Consider the following 27,280-nt stretch of genomic DNA (forward strand, 5'->3'; position numbering starts at 1 on the left):
TTCCTAGGTTTCTGACCTGGAGCAAGTTACTTAAAACCTTTGTCCTCCGTTTTCTCAAAAATGGAGAAGTAAAAGTATCTTCTCACAGGATTAATGAGGAAGTGAATTACTATATGTAAAGGACTTAGGACAATTTAGAACAGTACCTGACAAATAGTATATAAATTATTACTATTGCTGTTGTTTTGTTGTTATTATTCTTACTGATTTATATTTCAGAAAAAAAATTTTTTTTTGCCTTGCTTCAAAATTGTGGAGGTTTACTCTCTTTGGAAACCATACTCTCTGTGTGGACTAACTATAGGATCATTCTTATACTGTTCTTGTTCAGATGCAGCATTACCTTAGATTACTGTGTGTTCCATAACTGATCCTGTTGACAATCCCTTTACTACTTTTCCATATTAGTATCCTTTTTTCCTACTGTTAGCAGAACTCCTGGTTCCAGCATTAACTCCTTAATGCCTGGGCTATTGTGATCATCTTCTAATAGGTCTCCTTGCCCTTAGGCTCCTTTGACAGTTCCTTAAACTCCTTAAATCATATTTTAATGGTTTCATTTTTTCCTTTGTTCAAAAACATTTATTTTCTCTTATTCCTCTCTGGTTCAAATACAGCCTTTCCAATTTGTCAGACAAGGCTTTTGACTGCTTGGTCCTAACATACCTTTTTAGTCTTACAGTCCTCTAGACTACTTTGTAGTTAAGCCAAATTAATTTTTTTGTGGTTTTCAAGGCAAGCCTTATGTTTTCTTAATTCTGAACCTTGACACAATATCTTCTCAGAGCTTGGAGTGACCTCTTAATCTACATGTATTTTTTTTTAATTTATTTATTATTTATTTTTGGCTGTGTTGGGTCTTCGTTTCTGTGCGAGGGCTTTCTCTAGTTGCGGCAAGCGGGGGCCACTCTTCATCGCGGTGCGTGGGCCTCTCACTATCGCGGCCTCTCTTGTTGCGGAGCACAGGCTCCAGACGCGCAGGCTCAGTAGTTGTGGCTCACGGGCCTAGTTGCTCCACGGCACGTGGGATCTTCCCAGACCAGGGCTCGAACCCGTGTCCCCTGCATTGGCAGGCAGACTCTCAACCACTGCGCCACCAGGGAAGCCCTACATGTATTTTTCAAAGTTTTATCCATTTGTCCAGTCCCAGTTCAGAAGCCACCTACTACAAACAGACTTTACAGTTGGTTTGTATTGAACCCTTAAGGTTCTTAGCACATGTTGCCTCCCATTATAATTATTTGCAGACATTTTATCTCTGCTCCTAAATTGTGAACTCCATGAGGCAGGATCAATATCTTATTATATCCTTGGTATTCCTGAGATATCTTGCATGTTGCTTTGAACCCAGTACTATTTGATAATAGTAATAAATGAATAAATAAGTAACATTTACTAAGTAGTTAGTATGTCCCAGTCACTGTACATAGGTAAAGCTCTTTACCTATGTGATCTTATTTAATTCATACAATAACCCTCTCAAGAGATGCTACTGTTACCGAACCAGGCTCATTTGCCTTTCTCATAACGAGCCAAATGCTGAGGTGTCAAGGTTTGCAACAGAGAAAGAGTTTGTTCACGAGGCAGCCAAGTGAGGAGATGAGAGAACAGATTTCAGATCCACCTCCCTGAAGGCTGGGGGGCTTGGGGTATTTATGGGCAAAGTGTATAGGGTGGTCAGAAGTGCAGGGGAAGGTGACTGGAGGTAGGAAAAAGGTGCGGTAATTGCTGCTTTGCTCAGCCGTATCTGAATTACATGCTTCTTCATGGGATGCATGTTCAGAAAATGGCAGCGTTAGCATGCTCTGAAGATAGAGTTTTTGACCCTCTGACGTGGAAAGGTCATCCCCTGGACAAGCAAGTCTCTTCTGCACAGACTCTGATTGGCCCCATTGGTTCCACACAGTTTCAGCCAGTTTTGTTTTACGAGCAGAGGGGTTTTTAACAAGCTGTTCCCTTATCTGCTCTTCTGTAAGACAAGCTCAAGAACTTCTGTTAGTCACCAGTTTCTATTAAACCTATGGGGCATGGTTTCAGGAAGGGTTTTTTAAGCCTGTGGGGGGCAGGCTTTCCCTATCACACCCATTTTACACATGGGGAAGTAGGATCACAGGGATTATATCATTGCCCAAGGTCACACAGTTTATACTTGGCAGAATGACTTATTGAAATTGGTCTGATTCTAGAGGGCTCACTTTTTAAATACACTAAACTTTCTGACTGAAAAAATTACTTTAAAGTTAGTTATATTCCAGAGGTATTTTTTAGTTGGTTTCATAGAACTTTAGAAAACTTCTAAGTTTAATTTAAAAGAATATTAAATGACTGATCAAAAAATACGAAATATCTTTGCCTTAGAAGGAAATTTTCCTTCTTTGTTTTTCCAAATTTGTCTTTTCTACCTTTCATTTTTCTGAGAGGAGAATGAGTACACTTACCTTGGTTGAAATGAATCTCCCAAAAAAGGTTTCCACTGGTAGATGGTCTTGTCTCTAGAGACAGATGTTAACAAATGAAACAACTGGGGTAACAAAAGCAGGAAAGAAAACTGTATCTGGGTGATATTGCTGACAGCCCCATGCAATTTGGAAGAGTGGTTAAGACCTGTCTTCAGGCTGGAATAAAAAATTCCATCCTGTGGAACGGTCAGACTAGGTCAAGGTTAAGTTAGCAGCCATGTACCAACACAGTGGGTTATTCATAGAAAAAAAAGTAGGTAAATTTGTTGTTTTGATGCATTTTAAAATATGTCATTTGCTTACATTTTTTACTTTGTAATGGATTAGATATGTATTTTAGAAATGCCTTAGAATTTATGATGCATAGTTGGATTGGAAACAGTATTTCTAAGATTGAGAAGAGAAAGGAAAACAATGGTTATTTATTTTAGAGGAAGAGTGCACATGGTATCTTAGGTAGTACCAGAGGGATAATAAAGATATGTGAAACTATCCTTAAGCCCAAGGGGCAAATGTGATGTTAGAAATTTGAGGTAAAAACGCATAAGAAAGAAGACTGGAACACACTGGAAATGAGTAGAGAACAAAGGACAAGGGAGGAAACAGGATGAAAAGATCCAAAACACTCGTGTTTGAACAGTGCTGGAGTGCTCGTGCCTTTTTAAATTGGCCATGCCTATGTAGCAAGGGTGGATTAGCCCAATTTATTATTACAGATCTGTAAAAGCAGACTGAAGTTGAATTATCAGAAAGATAGACTGAAAAGTTCCAGAGACTGGCAACACAAATATCTGGAAATTCCCTGGCAGTCCAGTGGTTAGGACTTGGCACTTCCACTGCCGGGGCCTGGGTTCCATCCCTGGTCGGGGAACTAAGATCCTGCCAGCCTCGTGGTTCGGCCAAGTTAAAAAAAAAAAAAAAAAAAAAAAAAAAAAATCAAGGAAAGAAGGAGTTCCAAAAGAGAAGGAATCTTTAACAGTGTCTTGTTACTACTGAGAGGCCAAAAAAAACCCCAGTCCGTTAGATTGAGCAACATAGAAGTCGTTGGTGAATTTGTTGGTGGCAGTTTCATAAGAGTGTGGGGGCAGACGTTAAACATCAGTAGGCCAAGCGGGGACGGGGAAGTGAGGAACGGAGGCGGCAGAAGGACGTCGTGAAACGGCGGGAGGTCATGAGGCCAGGGGAAGAGACTGTGTTCCAGATTTCATTGAGAAAACAGTCAAGTCAGTGTAAATGTTTCTTAGATAATATCAGTATATGAAAAGATAAAACCATTCATAATAAACATCAGAGTTACGGCAAAGACAGTGATTTTGTAATAACGATACATGAAGTTATTCTTGACCCCTTCACTGCAGTGATTCTAAAGTCTTCTGGTTCCTCAAAAAGGCCTTTCTGCTAGGATTTGCCCTCTTATAAATGGAATCATACAGCATTTGTCCTTTTGTGACAGGCTTATTTCACGTAATACAATGTTTTCAAAGTTCATCCATGTTATAGCCTGTTGTAGCCAGAATTTCCTTTTTAAAGCTCAGTAATGTTCCACGTATATGCCACATTTTGTTTATCCATTCATCTGTTGGTGGACACTTAGGTTGCTTCTACTCCTTGGCCATTATGAGTAATGCTGCTGTGAACAAAGATGTACAGATATATCTCTTTGAGTCCTTGCTTTCAGTTCTTTGGGGTACATACCCAGAAGTTGAACTGCTGGATTATGTGGTAATTCTATTTTTAAATTTTTTTGAGGAACCACATACTGTTTTCCATAGCAGTTACACCATTTTACATTCTCACCAACAGTGCGCTAGGCTTCCATTTTCTCCACATCCTCATCAACACCTGTTATTGTCTGTGTTTTTAAAAGTAGCCATCCGGGCTTCCCTGGTGGCGCAGTGGTTGAGAATCTGCCTGCCAATGCAGGGGACACGGGTTCGAGCCCTGGTCTGGGAAGATCCCACATGCCGCGGAGCGAATGGGCCCGTGAGCCACACTTGCTGAGCCTGCGCGTCTGGAGCCTGTGCTCCGCAAAGAGAGGCCGCGATAATGAGAGGCCCGCGCACCGCGATGAAGAGTGGCCCCCGCTTGCCGCAACTAGAGAAAGCCCTCGCACAGAAACGAAGACCCAACACAGCCATAGATAAATAAACCCAAAGGTTAAAAAAAAAAAAAAAAGTAGCCATCCTAATGGGTGTGAGGTGGTATCTCGTGATTTGGTTTGCCTTCTTTTTATAAAAAGTCTAATGCATTTTAAAAGCTCTTTCAGTGTTGATTAGTTAAATGTATTTGTATTACAAAAGAGTTTTTTTATCTTCAAATTTTTTTTCCTCAGATTTATTCTAAATAGAACATTTCTCTAATGTTTTTGATCTATTATCAATGTCTATATATAGTGAGGTGTGCTTATAATAAGGCAGTAATAAAATTGTGTCTCAGCCCCAACTGGATATATTGAGATCTTACAGCACTAAATGGTGGGAGCACAAGATAACTCAGTCTTCTGTTTCTTTCACTATGAGCTCGTATCTTGGCTCTGCCCCTTCCCTGTGATCTAGAGAGGTCTTATTTGCCATGTTACAATGGAAAGATAGTAGGTACCTGGTAGTGAGGTGTGATTAATCAGCTAGGAAATAACATTCATAAAATATTAGGAGGAACTGTGATTATTATGCAGATTTAGCTGGCATGTAGTGGGCATAGGACTCACTGAAGACCTAGTTGTGAAGACCTCAATTGCGAAGACATCGTTGAGCCCGATAGGGGCCTCAACACTAAGTAGAAGAGAAATGAGTTGGTTTTTCATACTTCTGGCCCCTTTCAGTACACTGTTAGTACTATGCCTGGAACTGGCCTCCAGCAGCACCGTCTTGAGTGGTAAGGTTATCTTTTAGCAAGAAGCATAATGCTATGAAGCAAAGCAAAGTAGTTATTTGGCAGCTAACTACTCAATGAATTCCACAACGGTCTCACATGGGAAGTGGTCCATCTTGCTTCTAACCTTGAGGTCCATGGCTCCTCAAAGCTGAGCCCCCAGTATTTAGGAATGTCAGCTGTATTCATTTGCTAGGGCTGCCATAAGGAAATACCACAGACTTGAGTGGCATAAACAACTGAAATTTGCTTTCTCACAGTTCTGGAGTCTGAAGTCCAAGATCAAGGTGCTGGCTGGGTTAGCTTCCTCTGAGGCCTCTCTCCTTGGCTTGCAGATGGCTGCCCTCTTGCTGCCTCTTCGTATGGTCATCCTTTTATGCACGTGCATCCCTGGTGTCTCTGTGTATCAGAGTTCCTCGTATAAGGACACCTCTTATAAGGACAGTCAGATTGGATTAGGGCTCATCCTGATGGCCTCATTTTAACTTAATCACCTCTTTATAGGCATCTCCAAATATGGTCACATTCTGAGGTACTGGGGATTAGGGCTTTGACATATGAATTTTGGGGGAACACAATTCAGCCCATAACATTAGCCAAGGCCCACTAACAAAAATAAGTGCTGGATTTGAGGAAACTGGGAGTGTTGTGATAAAACTCTTGGGACACATGACGGCTGGCATTTTTCAGAATTTCCTGAATAATGGTATAGGATCCTAGGGTCTTCTGAGCTAGCCTCACTAGACCAATCCAGATCCCTTTGCTAAAAAATGTCTCTTTAGTTATGAATGAAGAGCCATCCATCCAGTACTTGACCAGTGTATCACAGAAGGAGATGTGACAGAGGCTTGAATTGCACCTTGTCATAGACTCATTAGCTAAGGTAAGAATATGCTGCTTTGTGAACATAGTTAAGATTTTTCTGAAGATGGCTTTTAATTGAACACTAAACCTAATTAGTGAGATGGATTTTTGATACCACCACAAGCTGTCTTTTCGTCAGTCAGAGATTCTAAATATTTTAGCTTCATTTCCATGACCTTTCTGGGAATAAATTGTAGTACTGATGTCAGTTCCCATAATTCATATGAAGTCACATAAAGATAAAACTGAGACTAGGAATATGCATGTTTTGTCTGGGTTTGGCCAACACAGCTAAGCAAAAAGTTCAGTAATATGGCTGCAGCTGATTATCATAGAAACAACTTTTATTTCTAGGAGTGCTCCTGGATCCTGGTAATGTGAAGCAGTATGCTCTCATCTGGTTGGTAGCCAATGGGTAGGGCACAGTTCCTGTGTTTCTCCATGTTCAGATCATATTTTATAGATTATGTTCTGTATTGATAATAATCATGTTTTTGTTAGAGTTTGGCTCCACCTTTACCTTAATTGCAATAATTAGGGATTGAAAATGTTATTGGTTACATATTGGCCATCTTCTCTGCCTTTCATTTTTCTGGAATTCCCTTATTGATGTTTACATCAACATCCAAGACTAAAGAGAGAAGATTGTCACCATTCATATGGATCATGTAAAAGTTCACTGCTGGACAGACTTTACAAGGAGGTAACAAGTCCCCAAACGGTTTGAACTAAGTATTTATTTAGTTCTCAGTTGATAAGCTACAGTGATAATTGGGGGTGTTTTTTAAGATAAGAGGTAGAATAATAATAATAGCTAACATTTTGTTGAGCCAAGAACTGTTCCAAGTATGTTATACATACTAACTCATTTAATCCTCTTAACAGTCCTGGGAGATAAGTACTGTTATTGGCCATGTTATACATGAGAAACATAGGTGCAGAGAAGTAAAGTAATACACCTGATGCCACTCAGCTGGAAAGTGGTAGAACTATGATTTGAACTCAAGCAGACTGAGTCCAGAGACCATGATCATCATCATTATATCATTATGCGTAAATGCCAATGTAGAAAATACATTGGCGGAAGAGGCTGGTGACCCATATAAGAGAATTAGTGGAAAGTGTATGGATATGTGGTGTTTTAACCTTTCTGCAAAATTAACAGAAAGCTGTAGTATTTGCCAGTATGTTCTGATTGTATGTATGTTTATGTGTAGCACACATGTAAGCCATATAATCTTTTCCTTAATCTAAATGATATTTTCTTTCTGTAGAATTTGCTTTTATAATTAAATTTCAAATGTAGTCATTAAAATTACCTATAAACTCTCCTTGTTCCTACCACCAACTTTAAAAACAAATCTCCAGTGTTCTGAATAGATCAAATTTTAATTATTAATTGTATCCAAACTAGTCCAAAGTTCCTACATTTAATACCTATATCTACAAAATTCTTTGCTCTAAAGGGAAAACAGGAACATAAAATAATTTATTTTGTTTAAATTTAAGTTGTTTAACTTTATTTTTTTCTTTTTACCATTTTTAATTGCATATGGTGTTCTTTTAAAATCTGGGGCTGATGGATATCGTCCACTTGCATAGCTGATTTCACCAAATTAACTATAGAAAACATATGATTTTAATTTTGCTTGTAATAAAGGACCCCCAAAAATGTACTCTTAAGATCCAATACCTTTTTCCTGATGAGTATATCCTATTGTTAATTTTATAAATTTTCACCCAGTTTATCTGTAATACAACTTAAATTCATCATCAGCAAAATTCAGTTTGCATGTCACTGTATTAAAATAAGAGGAACATGGATGGAGCTAGAGATTTTCATACTAAGTGAAGTAAGTCAGACAGAGAAAGACAAATATCATATGATATCACTTATATGTGGAATCTAAAGTATGATACAAATGAACTTATTTACAAAACAGAAACAGGCTCACAGACATAAAAAACAAACTTACGGTTATTAAAGGGGAAAAGGGGTGGGGGAGGGATAAGTTAGGAGTTTGGGGGTAGCAGATACAAACTAATATTTTGAAAAAAAAAGAAGAAGAAAAAGGACAGAACTCTAGGGTCAGAATGATCTGAAGTTGAATCCTAGTTCCATCCATTTACTAACTCTGTCACCTAGATATGTTAATTAACCTTTTTTGTATTTGTTTCCTAATCTATAAAATGGAGTTTATAATAATTGCTTTATTAAATTGCAGAAATTAAAGGAGACAGCATTTGTTCCATCCCTGGCACTTGGTAGATGCTGAATAAATATTGTCCTCAATAACGATGTAATAGTTGATTCATAGTAAAATTTAAGCTCTGAGTCAGTTCTTAGCTTTGGAGAATGTACAATGAGTTTTTAAAATAATGTGGTAAACATTTTTACTTCATGTAATTACGTATTTTTTAAAAAGTAAATTTATTTATTTCATTTATTTTATTTTTGGCTGCGTTGGGTCTTCGTTGTGGCACGCGGGCTTCACATTGTGGTGGCTTCTCTTGTTGCGGAGCATGGGCTCTAGGCACACGGGCTTCAGTAGTTGTGGCTCGTGGGCTCCAGAGCACAGGCTCAGTAGTTGTGGTGCACGGGCTTAGTTGCTCCACGGCATGTGGGATCTTCCTGGACCAGGGCTCGAACCCGTGTCCCCTGCCTTGGCAGGTGGATTCTTAACCACTGCGCCACCAGGGAAGCCCTAATTACATATTTTTAATCTAACTTCTTTATTGTGGTAAAATACATGTAAAATAAATTTACCGTTGTTACCATTTTTAAGTGTTCTTAAAAATGTATTAATGGGGTATTAAATACATTCATAATGTTGTGCAACTGTCACCGCCATCCATATCCATAACTCTTTTCATCTTGTATAACTGAAACTCTATTCCCATTAAATAGTAACTCCTCATTTCCTCTTCCTCCCCAGCCCCTGGTAGCCACCATTCTGCCCATCTATAATTTTGACTACTCCAGGTATATACACAAAAGAATTGAAAATAAGGTCTTGTTCCTGTGCAAAGGGCTTGCTGCCCGATTCGCATACAAGCCAGTACTATGACACCAGCTTTTGAGAAAAGGAAAGACTTTATTTTGAGGTTGACCAGCAAGGAAACAAGGAGGCACGGCTCTCAAATCTGTCTCATCAATCTGGGGTTTGGTCAAACTTTCATGAGTTAGGGGAAGAGGGTTGGTTTGAGCCCTGGTGGGGCAGGTTTCCATTGGAGGGCTTTGGAACTTGGCCATTTATGGTAAGGTTAGGTAAAGGGGCTTCAGCACTGGATCTTCCTGAACAATGGACCCTTCACTTTTTTTTTTTTTGTTCTAATTTTTAATGAGCAGACATTACTCTTTTTTTAAAAAATTTTATTACATTTTTTAAAATTTATTTTATTTATTTATTTTTGTATTTATTTTTGGCTGTGTTGGGTCTTCGTTTCTGTGCAAGGGCTTTCTCTGGTTGTGGCAAGTGGGGGCCACTCTTCATCGCGGTGCGCGGGCTTCTCACTATCGCGGCCTCTCTTTGCGGAGCACAGGCTCCAGACGCGCAAGCTCAGCAGTTGTGGCTCATGGGCCTAGTTGCTCCGCGGCATGTGGGATCTTCCCAGACCAGGGCTCGAACCCGTGTCCCCTGCATTGGCAGGCAGATTCTCAACCACTGCACCACCAGGGAAGCCCGACCTTTCACTTCTGAAAGGGTTCTGGTCACATCCGGTCCTTTGGTTCTGTGGAGGGGAGAAACTTTGGTTCCAGGTGTTATTTGAGGTCAAAATTTTCTCTTCTGCATGTGCTTCGGCTGCATGACTTGTGGTTTTGTTTTGTTGTCTCTGAAAAACAACTCAGTATCTTGTTAGATACAGGACAGGGCCAGTTTCGGCTGGTTCTGCAATTATAGTGTCAAAGAGATATTTACATACCTATGTTCATAGCAGCATTATTCACAGTAAGTAAAACATGAAAGTAACTCAAGGGTCTGTCAACAGAGGAATAGATAAGCAAAATGCGGTATATGGATAACAATGGAATATTATTCAGCCTTAAAAAGGAAGGAAATTCTGACATGCTATAACATGGATGAACCCTGAGGACAGTATGCTAAGTAAAATAAGTCATATAATTAGTTTTTTTTTTTCATGTAATGTCTGAAACATTTATATTAACATATTTCCATACAAATAACCCAATGAAAGTTTAGTATTAGTTGTTTTGTTTGTTTGTTTTTTTATACTGCAGGTTCTTATTAGGCATCAATTTTATACACATCAGTGTATACATGTCAATCCCAATCGCCCAATTCAGCACACCACCATCCCCACCCCACCGTAGTTTTCCCCCCTTGGTGTCCATACATTTGTTCTCTACATCTGTGTCTCAACTTCTGCCCTGCAAACCGGCTCATCTGTACCATTTTTCTAGGTTCCACATACATGCATTAATATACGATATTTGTTTTTCTCTTTCTGACTTACTTCACTCTGTATGACAGTCTCTAGATCCATCCACTTCTCAACAAATGACTCAATTTCGTTCCTTTTTATGGCTGAGTAATATTCCATTGTATATATGTACCACAACTTCTTTATCCATTCGTCTGTTGATGGGCATTTAGGTTGCTTCCATGACCTGGCTATTGTAAATAGTGCTGCAATGAACATTCGGGTGCATGTGTCTTTTTTTTTTTTTTTTAAGTGCAGGTTTAATTTATTTTATTTATTTATTTATTTATTTTTTATTTTTTTATTATTTTTTTTTTTTTTATTTTTGGCTGTGTTGGGTCTTCGTTTCTGTGTGAGGGCTTTCTCCAGTTGCGGCGAGTGGGGGCCACTCTTCATCGCGGTGCGCGGGCCTCTCACTATCACGGCCTCTCTTGCTGCGGAGCAGAGGCTCCAGACGCTCAGGCTCAGTAGTTGTGGCTCACGGGCCCAGTTGCTCCACGGCATGTGGGATCTTCCCAGACCAGGGCTCGAACCCATGTCCCCTGCATTGGCAGGCGGATTCTCAACCACTGCGCCACCAGGGAAGCCCACATTTGTCTTTTTGAATTACGGTTTTCTCTGGGTATATGCCCAGTAGTGGGATTGCTGGGTCATATGGTAATTCTATTTTTAGTTTTTTAAGGAACCTCCATATTGTTCTCCATAGTGGCTGTATCAATTTACATTCCCACCAACAGTGCAAGAGGGTTCCCTTTTCTCCACACCCTCTCCAGCATTTGTTGTTTGTAGATTTTCTGATGATGCCCATTCTAACAGGAGTGAGGTGATACCTCAGTGTAGTTTTGATTTGCATTTCTCTAATAATTAGTGATGTTGAGCATCTTTTCATGTGCTTCGTGGCCATCTGTATGTCTTCTTTGGAGAAATGTCTATTTAGGTCTTCTGCCCATTTTTGGATTGAGGTGTTTGTTTCTTTAATATTGAGCTGCATGAGCTGTTTATATATTTTGGAGATTAATCCTTTGTCCGTTGATTCGCTTGCAAATATTTTCTCCCATTCTGAGGGTTGTCTTTTTGTCTTGTTTATGGTTTCCTTTGCTGTGCAAAAGCTTTTAAGTTTCATTAGGTCCCATTTGTTTATTTTTGTTTTTATTTCCATTACTCTAGGAGGTGGATCAAAAAAGATCTTGCTGTGATTTATGTCAAAGAGTGTTCTTCCTATGTTTTCCTCCAAGAGTTTTATAGTGTCTGGTCTTATATTTAGGTTTCTAATCCATTTTGAGTTTATTTTTGTGTATGGTGTTAGGGAGTATTCTAATTTCATTCTTTTACATGTAGCTGTCCAGTTTTCCCAGCACCACTTATTGAAGAGACTGTCTTTTCTCCATTGTCTATCTTTGCCTCCTTTGTCATAGATTAGTTGACCATAGGTGCGTGGGTTAATCTCTGGGCTTTCTATCTTGTTCCATTGATCTATGTTTCTGTTTTTGTGCCAGTACCATATTGTCTTGATTACTGTAGCTTTGTAGTATAGTCTGAAGTCAGGGAGTCTGATTCCTCCAGCTCCGTTTTTTTCCCTCAAGACTGCTTTGGCTATTCGGAGTCTTTTGTGTCTCCATACAAATTTTAAGATGATTTGTTCTAGCTCCGTAAAAAATGCCATTGGTAATTTGATAGGGATTGCATTGAATCTGTAGATTGCTTTGGGTAGTATACTCATTTTCACAATGTTGATTCTTCCAATCCAAGAACATGGTATATCTCTCCACCTGTTGGTATCATCTTTAATTTCTTTCATCAGTGTCTTATAGTTTTCTGCATACAGGTCTTTTGTCTCCCTAGGTAGGTTTATTCCTAGGTATTTTATTCTTTTTGTTGCAATGGTAAATGGGAGTGTTTCCATAATTTCTCTTTCAGATTTTTCATCATTAGTGTATAGGAATGCAAGAGATTTCTGTGCATTAATTTTGTATCCTGCAACTTTACCATATTCATTAATTAGCTCTAGCAGTTTTCTGGTGGCAGTTTTAGGATTCTCTATGTATAGTATCATGTCATCCGCAAACAGTGACAGTTTTACTTCTTCTTTTCCAATTTGTATTCCTTTTATTTCTTTTTCTTCTCTGATTGCTGTGGCTAGGACTTCCAGAACTATGTTGAATAATAGTGGTGAGAGTGGACATCCTTGTCTCGTTCCTGATTTTAGAGGAAATGCTTTCAGTTTTTCACCATTGAGAATGATGTTTGCTGTGGGTTTGTCATATATAGCCTTTATTATGTTGAGGTAGGTTCCCTCTATGCCCACTTTATTTATCTAATATTGATGAGAGTTTTTATCATAAATGGGTGTTGAATTTTGTCAAAAGCTTTTTCTGCATCTATTGAGATGATCATATGGTTTTTATTCTTCAATTTGTTTATATGGTGTATCACACTGATTGATTTGCGTATATTGAAGAATCCTTGCATCCCTGGGATAAATCCCACTTGATCGTGGTGTATGATCCTTTTAATGTGTTGTTGGATTCTGTTTGCTAGTATTTTGTTGAGGAGTTTTGCATCTATATTCATCAGTGATATTGGTCTGTAATTTTCTTTTTTTTGTAATGTCTTTGTCTGGTTTTGGTATCAGGGTGATGGTGGCCTCATAGACCGAGTTTGGGAGTGTTCCTTCCTCTGCAATTTTTTAGAAGAGTTTGAGAAGGGTAGGTGTTAGCTCTTCTCTTAATGTTTGATAGAATTCACCTGTGAAGCCATCTGGTCCTGGACTTTTGTTTGTTGGAAGATTTTTAATCACAGTTTCAATTTCATTACTTGTGATTGGTCTGTTCATATTTTCTGTTTCTTCCTGGTTCAGTCTTGGAAGGTTATACCTTTCTAAAAATTTGTCCAGTATGCTAAGTAAAATAAGTCATATAATTAGTTTTTAAACTTATTTTTAATTTTCTTCAAACATGAAAATCTATTTAAAATATTATATTAATGTGAAACTGCCTTGCCAGCAGGGAACATAATTTATTCAGTTCTGTGGGATGTAAGTTAAGATTTATAAATATCCAAGAATATGCTCTCTCTTCTTTTGAATTTCTAGAATTAGATATTAAACTTAAATATTCTAGACTTATTTCCCCACTCCTGAGTCTGATGCTTTATTTCTCCTATATAGGAGAAAAGTTTTATTTGAATTTTTAAAATCCTTATTTAAAAATTAGTCCATTTTAACGCATTATTTGATTTTTTAATTTTAGTCAGATTATATTAACTTTTGTTTCTTTTTTAAATTTTTGAGTAGCATAGTCTTTTTTTCTTGATGAGATACATTGATATTTATCTAATATTGATGAGATGGAAATGAAATTTGTTTAACTCAGATTAACATGTTGCTTACTTAATGTTAATTGCTCGTAAATAAATAGAAAACTCAAAGTGCTTATGTGGTTAAGAGTCAGGGCTTGTTGGTTCTGCTACTGACTGCCTTTGTGGTTTTGAAAAAGATATAACAACTACAAAGATTTGGTGTTTGAACATACACAGAATAGTTTGCCAGAAGCATTTAATACAAGGCAAATTAAAGAGGTTTTTTCTGCTTACATATGAAATTCTTAAAAGATTTTAAAGAACTTTATTTCATTTGATTTCATAAGATCATTTAAGGCAAGAAGATGTGAGGGTTATCCTTTTTTGTTAGTGGAAAACGCATGGACTCCAGAGTCAAACCAATAGAGATTTAGGTACCTACCACAACTCTGTAATCTTGGGCAAGTTTTTTACAACCTTGAGCCTTGGTTTCTACATCTGAAAACTGGTTTTCATAGCACCTAATATTTATTGACATGTGCCAGGCATTGTGCTAATAAACATTTTTGTATTTTACATACATTATTTTATTTACTTCATATAATAACCTTATTCAGTAAATACTACTTTCTCCTCATTTCACAGGTGAGGAGCTGGGGTACAGAAAAGTAGGTAACTTGATCAACTTGGTTTGTAAATAATCTGCGAGCTGCAGATTAAATCCTACTTCAGTCTATTTCCTAATTCTGATTCCAAAATTCTAAAGTGAAATTTCAAGATTATAACAACTTGAAGATAGGCAACCATGTCTTTTAATTTTCTTTTGTATTCCATAGCTCTTAGTATCATATACATTTGAGAAAATAGTATGCATTTGATATATACTTATTGATTGTTATGAATTTCTCTTGAAAAACAGATGTGGATATATTTATAAATTAAAAAATGGCCATTTTCTCTAAGGGCTAATTCTTTCTATTATTCTTTTTAAAAGTTGCCATTGAAGGGTAATTTTAGGACTTTCATACTAAGAGTCTTTTGTCTTTGTGCTGGTATTTTAAAAATAAATGAGAAAGCTTTAGAGAAGGCTGACCTCTCAAGAATTTTTGTGTGGGGAATTACTAAGGCATGAAAGTCCATAAACCATTTTCCTCCATTTCATTTTTTGTGTATTTTCAACAAGCTGTACTTCTAGTTAGTAAAAGTTGGCAGTTTTTGTTTATACCAGGCCAAATTCCATTCTCATAAACTCATAGTTCATTGGACATAATGAAGTCTAAATTCAACCCTAAATTGAGTGTATTTTCATAAATATTGTCTAGTCTCCTTGGGGCTCAATTTACCTCAAAACATTTTTCTTTTAATTGGGGTATAGTAGTTGTTTTACAGTGCTGTGTTTCTACTGTACAGTGAATCAAAACATTTTTAAGAGTAGCAAATTTTATAACAAATCCTATAATGTGTATCCTTGTTTTAAAAAATAACATGTACAATTTTATTCTGATTATAATAGTAATATATTTGTGAATGATGCTGACATCCCAATAAGCCTTTTTTCATTAGAATATAATTCTGTGATAATTTTTTCAAATCAAGTATTTAAGTTTGTACAGTGTACATCATTGTACATCTCAGTAAATTTATTTATAAAAATAATTGAATTGTTAAAATGAGTGAATTTTATGTATGTAAACTGTACCTCAGTAAAACTGTTAAAAAAATAAAACCATGCTGGGAGTTTAAAATTTTTTCAATTTTTGCTAATTGGAAAACTAGGATGATGTAATTGTTTTCTTTATTTCATACTATGGCTATGACTTGTTGCTATAGATAAATGACTGTTTTACCTAAAACTAGCTTTTCTGCAAAGTGTTTCAGGACAGAGAAATGTTAACTTTATTCTCTGGCAAAGAGTGTACTTTGCTTGAAATGTATAAGGCTCTCTTATAAAACATCTTGTTTTATCTATTTTTTTTACCCTCTTTATGGACAGTTTGGATTATTTCCAAAGCTATAAAAAAGAATGGGTGTAAATTATTCTACATTGCTTATAGTTTGTTTCCACTAGGTTACAAAGTTGGAACACACTATTTTTCCATTGCTTTTCTAGAAGATTGGTTTAGCTTATCTATATAGCTTTGTTCTCATATTTGAGAACAAATTATTTATGGACCCTCTCCAATGTATTTATCCTCTTGTTTTTTCTTTCTTTTTTTCGGTATTGAGATTGTGTCTTAAAATTACTTGTTGGGAGAATAATTTTTTCTATGAAACATTTTTAGGCAGATTTTTTTTTTGTTATTTTTTTTTTGTTTTTTTTTTGGCTGCACCGTGAGGCATGCGGGATCTTAGCTCCCCAACCAGGGATCAGACCCGTGCCCCTTGCATTGGGAGCACAGAGTCTTAAACCACTGGACCTCCAGGGAAAACCCATAGGCAGATATTTGTATGTTCTTAAAGATATTCTGTATGTGTCTCCTCCAAAAGACTATGACCCATTTAAAAATTTGACTATATCCTGAGAAATTATTTATAAAAGCTCTCCCACAAGTCTGATGAGGGCCAACTTGTTTAAAGATCTAATTAAGTCTATTGAGATCAGTTAACTCTAATATCTGACAGCATCAAGCATTGGCAAGGATGTGAGAACCTAGAGACACTGTTGTAATTAAAAGGCACTTGGAATTTAAGAATTAATTGGGGTGGATTGATTTCTCATTCGTTAAATCATCATGCACTTATTCTGTGGCTTGAAACTATTAGGCATTAGATGGTAATAGTTGTTATTGTTACTATTTCATATATACATATATATAGTACTTGCTGTATATCAGACACTGTTATAAAGACTTTACAGTAACTTGTTTAATTCTCACTATAATCCTATGAAGTAAAGACTATCACCATCCTCATTTAGCAGATAAGGAAAATAAGTTGCACAGAACTCACTCAAGAACACAGAACCCGGGCAGACATTGCTCTTAACCACTTTACCATAATGAAAGGACTGCTTCCCTTTTCTTTCCCTTTTTTCAAAAGAAAAAAATTCATCTTGAAAGAATTAAAAAAATACTTAGTATAAGAAAATGAGAATTAATACTTTACCGCTAGAGGGAGAAACATGGTCTTCCATTTCCTTTTTATTTCTTGTTTCCATTTTATGTTTTTATGTTATTTTTATGAGTCAGTGTTATTTCTAACACCTGACATAGTCTGATTACTAATGCTTTTTCATCAACTGCTACGCTGTTAGTTCAAACAGTATTATTTGAATTTAGTCACAGAATCTTTATTAGGATTTTTTTTTATGTGTTTGATAGTTTATATCATTTGTCCACTTGGATTGGTTGCACATTTTTGTGGAAAATCTTTAAGCTTTATCTGCAGCTTAAAAGATAAGGAGTGTAAAGGTACTTTACATTTCTACCTACCTTTTGAAAAATCTATATCATTGTAACTCAAAATGTGAACTATAATTTCATGTTAGAATGCTAATGGTTGTTGATTAACTGATGATGTAAATATTAATATAAGTAAACAAAAATCTTTTAATAATTTGATATTTGATATCAATTGATAATCGATATTTGTTGAAGTAAGCTCATGGTTTTATAACTGTAATTGATAAATAAAACCCCCAAAAGGTTGTAAACATTTTAATAAGCTTATTATACAATAAGGTATCTCTCACAGTATGAACATGTGCTGGGAAAAAAGTTCAAGGTATTGTTTTTTCTTAAATCATTCATTCCCCCTCCTTTGTTTTTATTTTATTTTTTAGGATTTTGGCACCCAATAGTAATTATCAAGATGTTGAGACCCTCTATAACTTCCTAATCAAGTATGAGGTAGGAGAAATATTTTTAAATGTTTATCATATTTCCATTATAGTCAAGCTTTAATATAAACAAACATAGGTGTTCTAAAATGTAATCAAATGCTATTTAATTGATATTTGCTTTAAATTCTTGAATGCCACAGAAGTTTGCCAGTGACAGTCAGTTTTTGTTTTTGTTTTTTTTTTTCATTCTGTAAGTAAAAACATACAGTAGAGACCTATAATACACTTTCTCCAACACAGAATTGTTTCTCATCAGGGGTGCTGTTGGCATTTTGGACAGGTCATTTCTTCATTGTGTGGAACGTTGCAGGATGCTTTAACATCTCTGCTCCTCAGATACTAAATGCCAGTAGCTCCCCCAGTCAGTGTGACAAGCAAAAATATCTTCCCACCGCACCCCACTCACATACCAAGATGGCCCTTAGGGAGGAAGAACCACCTCCGGTTGAGAACTACTGATTACTGAAAAAGAAAGCTATAATTTAGTTTCCTCCATAGCAGCAGCATAGACCCTGGAATTAAAGTTCTGGTGAGGCTCCAGTCTATTTTGTAAATTAATCTGCATGCTTTTCTTACCCTTGTTGATCCAAGGAAAGTATTCTGTTGATCTTCAGTTTTTATTTGCCTGAAGTTCTTTACCCATGTGCCCATATATTCTTTCTTTTTAAGTGTGTGTGTGTTTAATTTTTAAAATACTCTAAATAAAGGAATATGACATATTTTCAGGTGTCACTTTTCTTATGGAGTCAAACTTCTTTAAATATATTTCTTCACTTTTATTCCTGGTTAGCTCTTTATTTAACTTTTTTATGCCACATCTTACATTAAGAACCTAGTGACTAAGAACACAGACTCTGAAGTCAAACTACTCATGTTCGAATGTTGGTTTCTGCCGCCTATTAACTGTATGATCTTAGATGAGTTATTTAATTCTCTTTGCCTCAGTTGCCTCATCTGTAAAATGGGAATAACATAAGTAGATAAATTACAGCTATTCTTTAAAGACTAAATAACTTAATATATATAAAGTGCTCCAAACAGTACCAAGCACAGAGTAAGTGTTCAATAAGTGTTACTTACTTTATTTAAGGAAAGAGTGGTTGTTTACATGTACTTTTTAAAAGTTACATGTACTTTTTTTTTTTTTTTTTTTTTAATTTTATAGCTACTTTATTTATTTATTTATTTATTTATTTTTGGCTGTGTTGGGTCTTCGGTTCGTGCGAGGGCTTTCTCTGGTTACGGCAAGTGGGGGCCACTCTTCATCGCGGTGCGGGGACCGCTCTTCATCGCGGTGCGCGGGCCTTTCACTATCGCGGCCCCTCCCGCTGCGGGGCACAGGCTCCAGACGCGCAGGCTCAGTAGTTGTGGCTCACGGGCCCAGCCGCTCCGCGGCATGTGGGATCTTCCCAGACCAGGGCTCGAACCCGTGTCCCCTGCATTAGCAGGCAGATTCTCAACCACTGCGCCACCAGGGAAGCCCTACATGTACTTTTTAAATCATCTCTTTTGAGATGATTCAGTGAAATAATTATTTCATTATACTTTCTGAATTTCAAATTCAATAAAAATATATTTGTGGAAACAATGGGGACAATTTTAAAATCACATATCCTGAAAAAATCTGATATATAGGTCTTCGTTGGATTTAGTGCTTTCTGTTGCTGAGAGCATTAGGAGAAAATACCCAACTTGCTATTTATAAGAATATGTGGATCTGAGTCCCAAATTTTTAAAGTATTTCTCGTAGCAGAACTTCCTCCCCAATATCAGTTACTACATTGGATATATTTGTCTCACATCATAAACAGTGATAACAACCATTTAAATTTTTTAAGATGTTTGGCTATTTTTATACTTAACTTTTGCCTTCTGATCTTGATTTTTTAAGAATTAAAAATAATATAGTCATTTCTGATATTTGGCATTCACTGTAAATAGTACAGCTAAGAATTAACGACACCAATCCCGTAATCCATTTACAGTCACAACTCTAACGTTCACTGACGGAGGCATCTTTTAGCTCTTTGTTTTCTGGGAATTATTAAATGATATTTCATAGCGTAATTTAAACTGTCCCAATATGAGTAATTTAAACTGTCTTGTATCAAAATTAATGAATAGAATGAAATGGTATATTTCAGGCTAGAGCCTGTGATGTACGTCATGACTTTGTGTTTCAGTGTTCCTTTGTTAGTCGTAGATTACCTGCCTACTTTGTACGTCATCTGCTGTAACCTGGCGCCACCTCACACACTCCACCACGTTCTGGGATAAGTGTCTAAATATACGCGGATGATTGTTTTTTAAAGTAAAGATAAATCTAGATACTTTCTGCTAAAAATCTACTAATGGCTTCAAAAACTATTTTGTATTCATATTATATCAGGTTCAAAATCAGTTCTTCAGCTGATTTTTCTTAGCAGTTGATAGAGAATAGATGATTCCATTCACCTTCTGATCAAAGATCTGAAGTGTTGATTGTTGAAATTTGCTGGCCTAAGTTTGGATACATTATAGGTCCTAACATGTTGGGGCAATAGTGAAAATGTCAAAGGCCCTTGAGACCAGGGCAGAACATGTAAAGAAATAGGAATTGGACTGGTCGATAAGTTAGCTCTACATGTATATTTTAGAACATTTTTGGAAGATTCTTTTAATAAAAATTATAAAGTACTTAAAAAATTAATCATGATCAATTATACACCAATTTCATAAATCATTAAATATAATAGTAAATATTATGTATAATTAAATAACATTAAGTTGTATATAAATATATAATCCTAATTTTAAGTGAAAATTTAGGATTATATACATTTCAAATGTTATATTTAAAAACCATGTGTTTTTAACCTTCAGTGAATGGAACATTTTCTATACAAATACGGTGACCTTATGAAAATACTGAGGAAGCTCATAGAACTTTTGCAAATAAGCAAAACCCTAAAATCTATAGAAGACTTTCATGATATAAATCTTTAAAGTAGTATTAATTAAATCTGGGTAGGAACATTTTTCTTCATCAAAAAACTGCATACGGCTAATAATAGCTTGAGTATTTTTTAAAGTAGATTGAATAGAAGATAGTCTCATTTAGTTTCCCTTCACTAATACAGAATTTCTAAAAACTTACACTAGGTTATATCTTGAGTAATCTGATAAAAAGAATTTCCTTCTACAAATTTCCAGATTCTTCCTTGCAACTTAAGTAGAATACTGCCTAAATCAGTGGTAAGTCTCAAGAAATAACAGGATTCCTTCAGTGTGTTCTCCACATGTGTGCCACAACAAGTTTTTGTATGATGAAGGACTTTTATATTTATAGTGTTGTAAATTGTCTCTGAATGGTAATATTTATAAACTTAAACATATTAGTTTAAATACTTAGACCTCAGTAGTCTGAAAAATACATTTCTTTAGAAAATGTCTATAAATCAGACTTTTTCCTAAACAGGTAGATCTTTCCACACAGTTTATAACCTTAGTGTTTAAATGGAAGTTATTCAGTAATAACTTTCAGGAGGGTCAATCATAGTATTCAAATGTTGTTAGAGTTGAATATTTAACTTATTCCTTCGGCTTGAATTATTTCTATTGTTCATGAAATAAACAAGAGCTGGCTGATTCTGCTTACAGTAGTCTACCTATGGGACCCCAAATCTACTCTAGTCTTTTAAGTACAGCTGTTAAAAAAATTTTTTCAACAACTTATTTACTTTTCCCAGAAAAATAAATATTGAATAAGTACATTAGGGCTAGGCTAATTGATGCATGAATCTGTTGATAAGAGCCAGTAGTGGTAGAATTTAGTGTTTCATGTACTACACATTTTTTTCTGTCCATTTGATGTATAAAATGATCATCTGCTTTGTTGAGATTCCCACTAACCCCAGGGCCATCTCACTTCTTCTGGTTCTCTGAACAGATTAAGTTGTAACAATAGGACTAATATTTTTACACATAGTTCAGTGTTAGTATTATGGTCACTGATCTTCTAATTGTTATTATTTAGTCCTTTTTATGCAAAAACTAGAAACTTGACATTCTGCTCCCTCAGAATATGGGCCATTCTAATTGTGCTCTCACCACTCATTTGACTTAATATGCATTTTAAATAGCTATATCTTGGTTCTTTTCAGGTAAATAAAAATGTCAAATTTACTGCCCAGGAACTTTATGATTGTGTTTCACAGGCTGAGTATCGGTAAGTCATATCTGTGTGTAGATATATCAGTGTAACACGCTTTTACCATGTATAGCACCACTTGGTGGTGGTGCTGAAGGGTTCTTTTTACGTCTTCACTAAACTATGATTTTTTTTAACCTTTCTAAATATGAAATGTTTCATACATACGTAAGAGCTGTGTGTGTATGTATGTATGCACATAGCAAGTTTAAGTTTTAAAGTGGTTCTCAAGCTTTGGGGCATCAAGGCTCTTTTATATTTTTAAAAAATACTGAAGACCCCTAAGAGCTTTTGTTTATGTGGGTCTTATCTATCTATATTTACTGTATTAGAAATTAGAATTGAGAAATTTAAAAATATTCATTTAAAAATAACAGCTAATTACATGTTATGATAGGTAACATAATTATGAAAATAATTTTTCCCAAACACAAAATATTACTTACAAGCATGGCATTGTAAGAGATTTTTGCAAATTTCTTAATGTCTGACTTAATAGAAGACAGGTAGATTCTCATAGCTTCTTTTGCATTTAGTCTCAATAATCCCGTGTTACATATCTATGGAAAACTGTTGTACACTCTCATAAGGACGAGAATTCAAAAGGCAAATCACGTCTTAGTCTTACGGAAATAGCTTTGACCTCGCAGACCCTTTGAAAGAGTCTACATTCCCCAGTCTATGTTTTGAAGAACAGCTGGTATAAAGAATACTCAGATGCCTGCCATTCATTTGATAAAGTAGACCTTTACCCACCTTTATTTGTAGCCTCCCTCCCATTTTCTCCTTAGTGGGGATACATACGTGTATATATATATATATATATATATATATATATGGTTTGTTTTATAGCATTCACTTGTAATAAGAAGGCGGAAGTAGTATAAATCTGATTCTTGTACGCACAGGGTATAGGTGTAAAGCCCTTCAATCCTGGGCCAAGGCAGACAAATTCATGAGGATTAAGTACCCATTTAACCCTTCCAGAGTTGCCCTCCAGTCCCATAACCCCTGCCCCCAACCCCCAACCCATATTGGGGTTTTAAAAAAAATTTTATTGAAGTACAGTTGATTTACAGTGTTGTGTTAATTTCTGCTGTACAGCAAAGTGACTCAGTTATACATCTATATATATATATATTCTTTTTCTTATTCTTTTCCATTATGGTTTATCACAGGATATCGAATATAGTTCTCTGTGCTATGTGGTAGGACCTTGTTGTTTATCCATTCTAAATGTAATAGTTTGCATCTGCTAACCCCCAACTCCCAATCCTTCCCTCCCCCACCCCGTCTCCCCCTTGGCAAACACAAGTCTGTTCTCTGTATCTGTGAGTCTGTTTTTATTTCAAAGATATGTTCATTTGTGTCATATTTTAGATGCCACATGTAAGTGATATCATACAGTATTTGTCTTTCTGACTTACTTCACTTAAAAGGTCCATCCCTGTTGCTGCAAATGGCATTATTTCATTCTTTTTTATGGCTGAGTAATATTCCATTGTGTGTGTGTGTGTGTGTGTGTGTGTGTGTGTGTGTGTGTGTGTGTATACCACATCTTTCTCCATTCATCTGTCAGTGGACATTTAGGTTGTATCCATGTCTTGGCTATTGTAAATAGTACTGCTGTGAACACAGGGGTGCATGTATCTTTTCAAATTATAGCTTTGTCTGGGTGTATGCCCAGGAGTGGGATTGCTGGATCATATGGCAACTCTAGTTTTAGTTTTTTGAAGAACCTCCATACTGTTTTCCACAGTGGCTGCACCAATTTACATTCCCACCAACAGTGTAAAAGGGTTCCCTTTTCTCCACACCCATTTCCATTCTGACTGGTGTGAGATGGTACCTCATTGTAGTTTTGATTTGCATTTCTCTAATAATTGGGGATGATGAGCATCTTTTCATGTGCCTACTGGCCATCTGTATGTCTTCTTTGGAGAAATGTCTATTTAGGTCTTCTGCCCATTTTTCGATTGGGTTGTTTGTTTTTGTTGTTGTTGAGTTGTATGAGCTGTTTGTATACTTTGGAAAGTAAGCTGTTGCCAGTCGCATCATTTGCCAGTATTTTCTCCCATTCTGTAGGTTATCTTTTCATTTTGTTTACGGTTTCCTTTGCTGTGCAAAAGCTTACAAGTTTGATTAGGTCCCATTTGTTTATATTTGCTTTTATTTCTGTTGCCTTGGGAGACTGACCAAAGAAAACATTGCTACGATTTATGTCAGAGAATGTTTTGCCTATGTTCTCTTCTAGGAGTTTTATGGTGTCTTGTCTTATATTTAAGTCTTTAAGCTATTTTGAGTTTATTTTTGTGTATGGTGTGAGGGTGTGTTCTAGCTTCATTGGTTTACATGCAGCTGTCCAACTTTCCCAACCCCACTTGCTGAAGAGACTGTCTTTTCCCCACTGTATATTCTTGCCTCCTTTGTAGAAGATTAATTGTCCATTGGTGTGTGGATTTATTTCTGGGCTCTCTGTTCTGTTCCATTGATCCATATTGTTTGTTTGTCTGTTTGTTTTTACTTAAAAATTTTATTTATTATGTAATCAATATAATACATGCTTATAAAAATGCAGAAATTGCAGATAAATTTCATTTTTTAATATACTTTTATATAGATTATACTGTATATATATGGTTCTGTATAGTATTTATTTTCCAACTTAACAAACCTCAATAACCCACACCTCTGTAACCAGAATCTCAACAAGCATCATTTTTAATGTCTATATATACTTACATTGTCTAAATGTACCATGATTCAGTTAAGTATTTCCTTAAATGTTGGACATTGACCATATTTCCATTTTTAAACCACTTTATGTAATACTGTGTTCAGTATCTGCAGAAATCTTTGACCATGTTTCTATTTCTTTAGAATATGAACATCTTAAAAGATCTTGATAATCTGTTGACAAATTCTTCTCCCCAAAGATTCTCGTAGTTTATTTTCGAAACTAGTAATGTATAAAGAAGTATTTAGGGTTCTTATCAAAATACTAGCTTTACCAAAATTTTTCTTTTCTTTTTCCCATCACACCATTCTGGCCTTTAGCTCATGTTAAAGGAGGGGAAGGGGGCTGGTGGATGGGGAGGAAAGACAGCCAAAAAACAAACAAAAATTACATACAATAATGGTGGTCATATATTCTACAAGTGATAGCCATTTTCAAATTTTCCATCAGCCTCCATCTTTAAAGGGACCCTCTCAGATGGTATGAATGGGGAATCAAGGCTTATTTTGTTTTTATTTATTTTTTGAATTTTTGAATTTTATTTATTTTTTTATACAGCAGGTTCTTATTAGTTATCTATTTTATACATATTGGTGTATATATGTCAATCCTAATCTCCCAATTCATCCTACCACCACCACCCCCTGCCACTTTCCCCCCTTCGTGTCCATACGTTTGTTCTCTACATCTGTGTCTCCATTTCTGCCCTGCAAACCAGTTCATCTGTACCATTTTTCTAGGTTCCACATATATGCGTTAATATACAATATTTGTTTTTCTCTTTCTGACTTACTTCACTCTGTATGACAGTCTCTAGATCCATCCACATCTCTACAAATGACCCAATTTCGTTCCTTCTTATGGTTGAGTCATATTCCATTGTATATATGTACCACATCTTCTTTATCCATTCGTCTGTCGATGGACATTTAGGTTGCTTCCATGACCTGGCTATTGTAAATAGTGCTGCAATGAACATTGGGGTGCATGTGTCTTTTTTGAATTACGGTTTTCTCTGGGTATATACCCAGTAGTGGGATTGCTGAGTCCTATGGTAATTCTATTTCTGTTTTTTTAAGGAACCTCCATACTGTTCTCCATAGTGGCTGTATCAATTTACATTCCCACCAACAGTGCAAGAGGGTTCCTTTTTCTCCACACCCTCTTCAGCATTTGTTGTTTGTAGATTTTCTGATGATGCCCATTCTAACTGGTGTGAGGTGATACCTCATTGTAGTCTTGATTTGCATTTCTCTAATAATTAATGATGTTGAGCAGCTTTTCATGTGCTTCTGGGCCATCTGTATGTCTTCTTTAGAGAAATGTCTATTTAGGTCTTCTGCCCATTTTTGGATTGGGTTGTTTGTTTTTTTAATATTGAGCTGCATGAGCTGTTTATATATTTTGGAGATTAATCCTTTGTCCATTGATTCGTTTGCAAATATTTTCTCCCATTCTGAGGGTTGTCTTTTTGTCTTGTTTGTAGTTTCCTTTGCTTTGCAAAAGCTTTTAAGTTTCATTAGGTCCCATTTGTTTATACTTCCATTACTCTAGGAGGTGGATCAAAAAAGATCATGCTGTGATTTACGTCAAAGAGTGTTCTTCCTATATTTTCTTCTAAGTGTTTTATACTGTCCGGTCTTACATTTAGGTCTTTAATGCATTTTGAGTTTATTTTTGTGTATGGTGTTAGGGAGTGTTCTAATTTCATTCTTTTACATGTAGCTGTCCAGTTTTCCCAGCACCACTTATTGAAGAGACTGTCTTTTCTCCATTGTGTATCCTTGCCTCCTTTGTCATAGATTAGTTGACCATAGGTGCATGGGTTCCTCTCTAGCCATTCTCTCCTGTTCCAATGATCTATATTTGTTTTTGTGCCAGTACCGTATTGTCTTGATTACTGTAGCTTTGTAGTATAGTCTGAAGTCAGGGAGTCTTGATTCCTCCACCTCTGTTTTCTTCCCACAAGACTGCTTTGTCTGTTCAGGGTCTTTTGTGTCTCCATACAAATTTTAAGATTTTTTGTTCCAGTTCTGTAAAAAAAATGCCACTGGTAATTTGATAGGGATTGCATTGAATCTGTAGATTGCTTTGGGTAGTATAGTCATTTTCACAATATTGATTCTTCCAACCCAAGAACATGGTATATCTCTCCATCTGTTTGTGTCATCTTGATTTCTTTCATCAGTGTCTTATAGTTTTCTGAGTACTGGTCTTTTACCTCCTTAGGTAGGTTTATTCCTAGGTATTTTATTATTTTTGTTGCAATGGTGAATGGGATTGTTTCCTTAATTTCTCTTTCTGATCTTTTGTTGTTAGTGTATAGGAATGCAAGAGATTTCTGTGCATTAATTTAGTATCCTGCAACTTTACTATATTCATTGATTAGCTCTAGTAGTTTTCTGGTGGCATCTTTAGGATTCTCTCTGTATAGTATCATGTCGTCTGCAAACAGTGCCAGTTTTACTTCTTCTTTTCCAGTTTGTATTTCTTTTACTTCTCTGATTGCAGTGGCTAGGACTTGCCAAAGTATGTTGAATAATAGTGGCTAGAGTGGACATCCTTTTCTTGTTCCTGAT

At 36.0% G+C, this 27,280-nt stretch overlaps 1 protein-coding gene across 7 annotated transcripts in view; it reads left to right on the forward strand.

Annotated features, from left to right (window-relative positions):
- The window catches only part of SWT1 (SWT1 RNA endoribonuclease homolog), a 113,704-nt gene that overhangs the window by 74,985 nt on the left and 11,439 nt on the right, over positions 1 to 27,280 (forward strand). For all 7 annotated transcript variants that reach the window (XM_007166962.2, XM_007166964.2, XM_007166967.2 and 4 more), the window contains 2 exons: positions 17,716 to 17,782; positions 21,918 to 21,982. In XM_007166962.2, the coding sequence (XP_007167024.1) occupies positions 17,716 to 17,782; positions 21,918 to 21,982 (132 nt within the window). The remainder of the gene's footprint in view (positions 1 to 17,715; positions 17,783 to 21,917; positions 21,983 to 27,280) is intronic.

Source organism: Balaenoptera acutorostrata, chromosome 1 (genome assembly GCF_949987535.1).
Source record: "Balaenoptera acutorostrata chromosome 1, mBalAcu1.1, whole genome shotgun sequence".
In the NCBI taxonomy this organism is placed as follows: Eukaryota; Metazoa; Chordata; class Mammalia; order Artiodactyla; family Balaenopteridae; genus Balaenoptera; species Balaenoptera acutorostrata.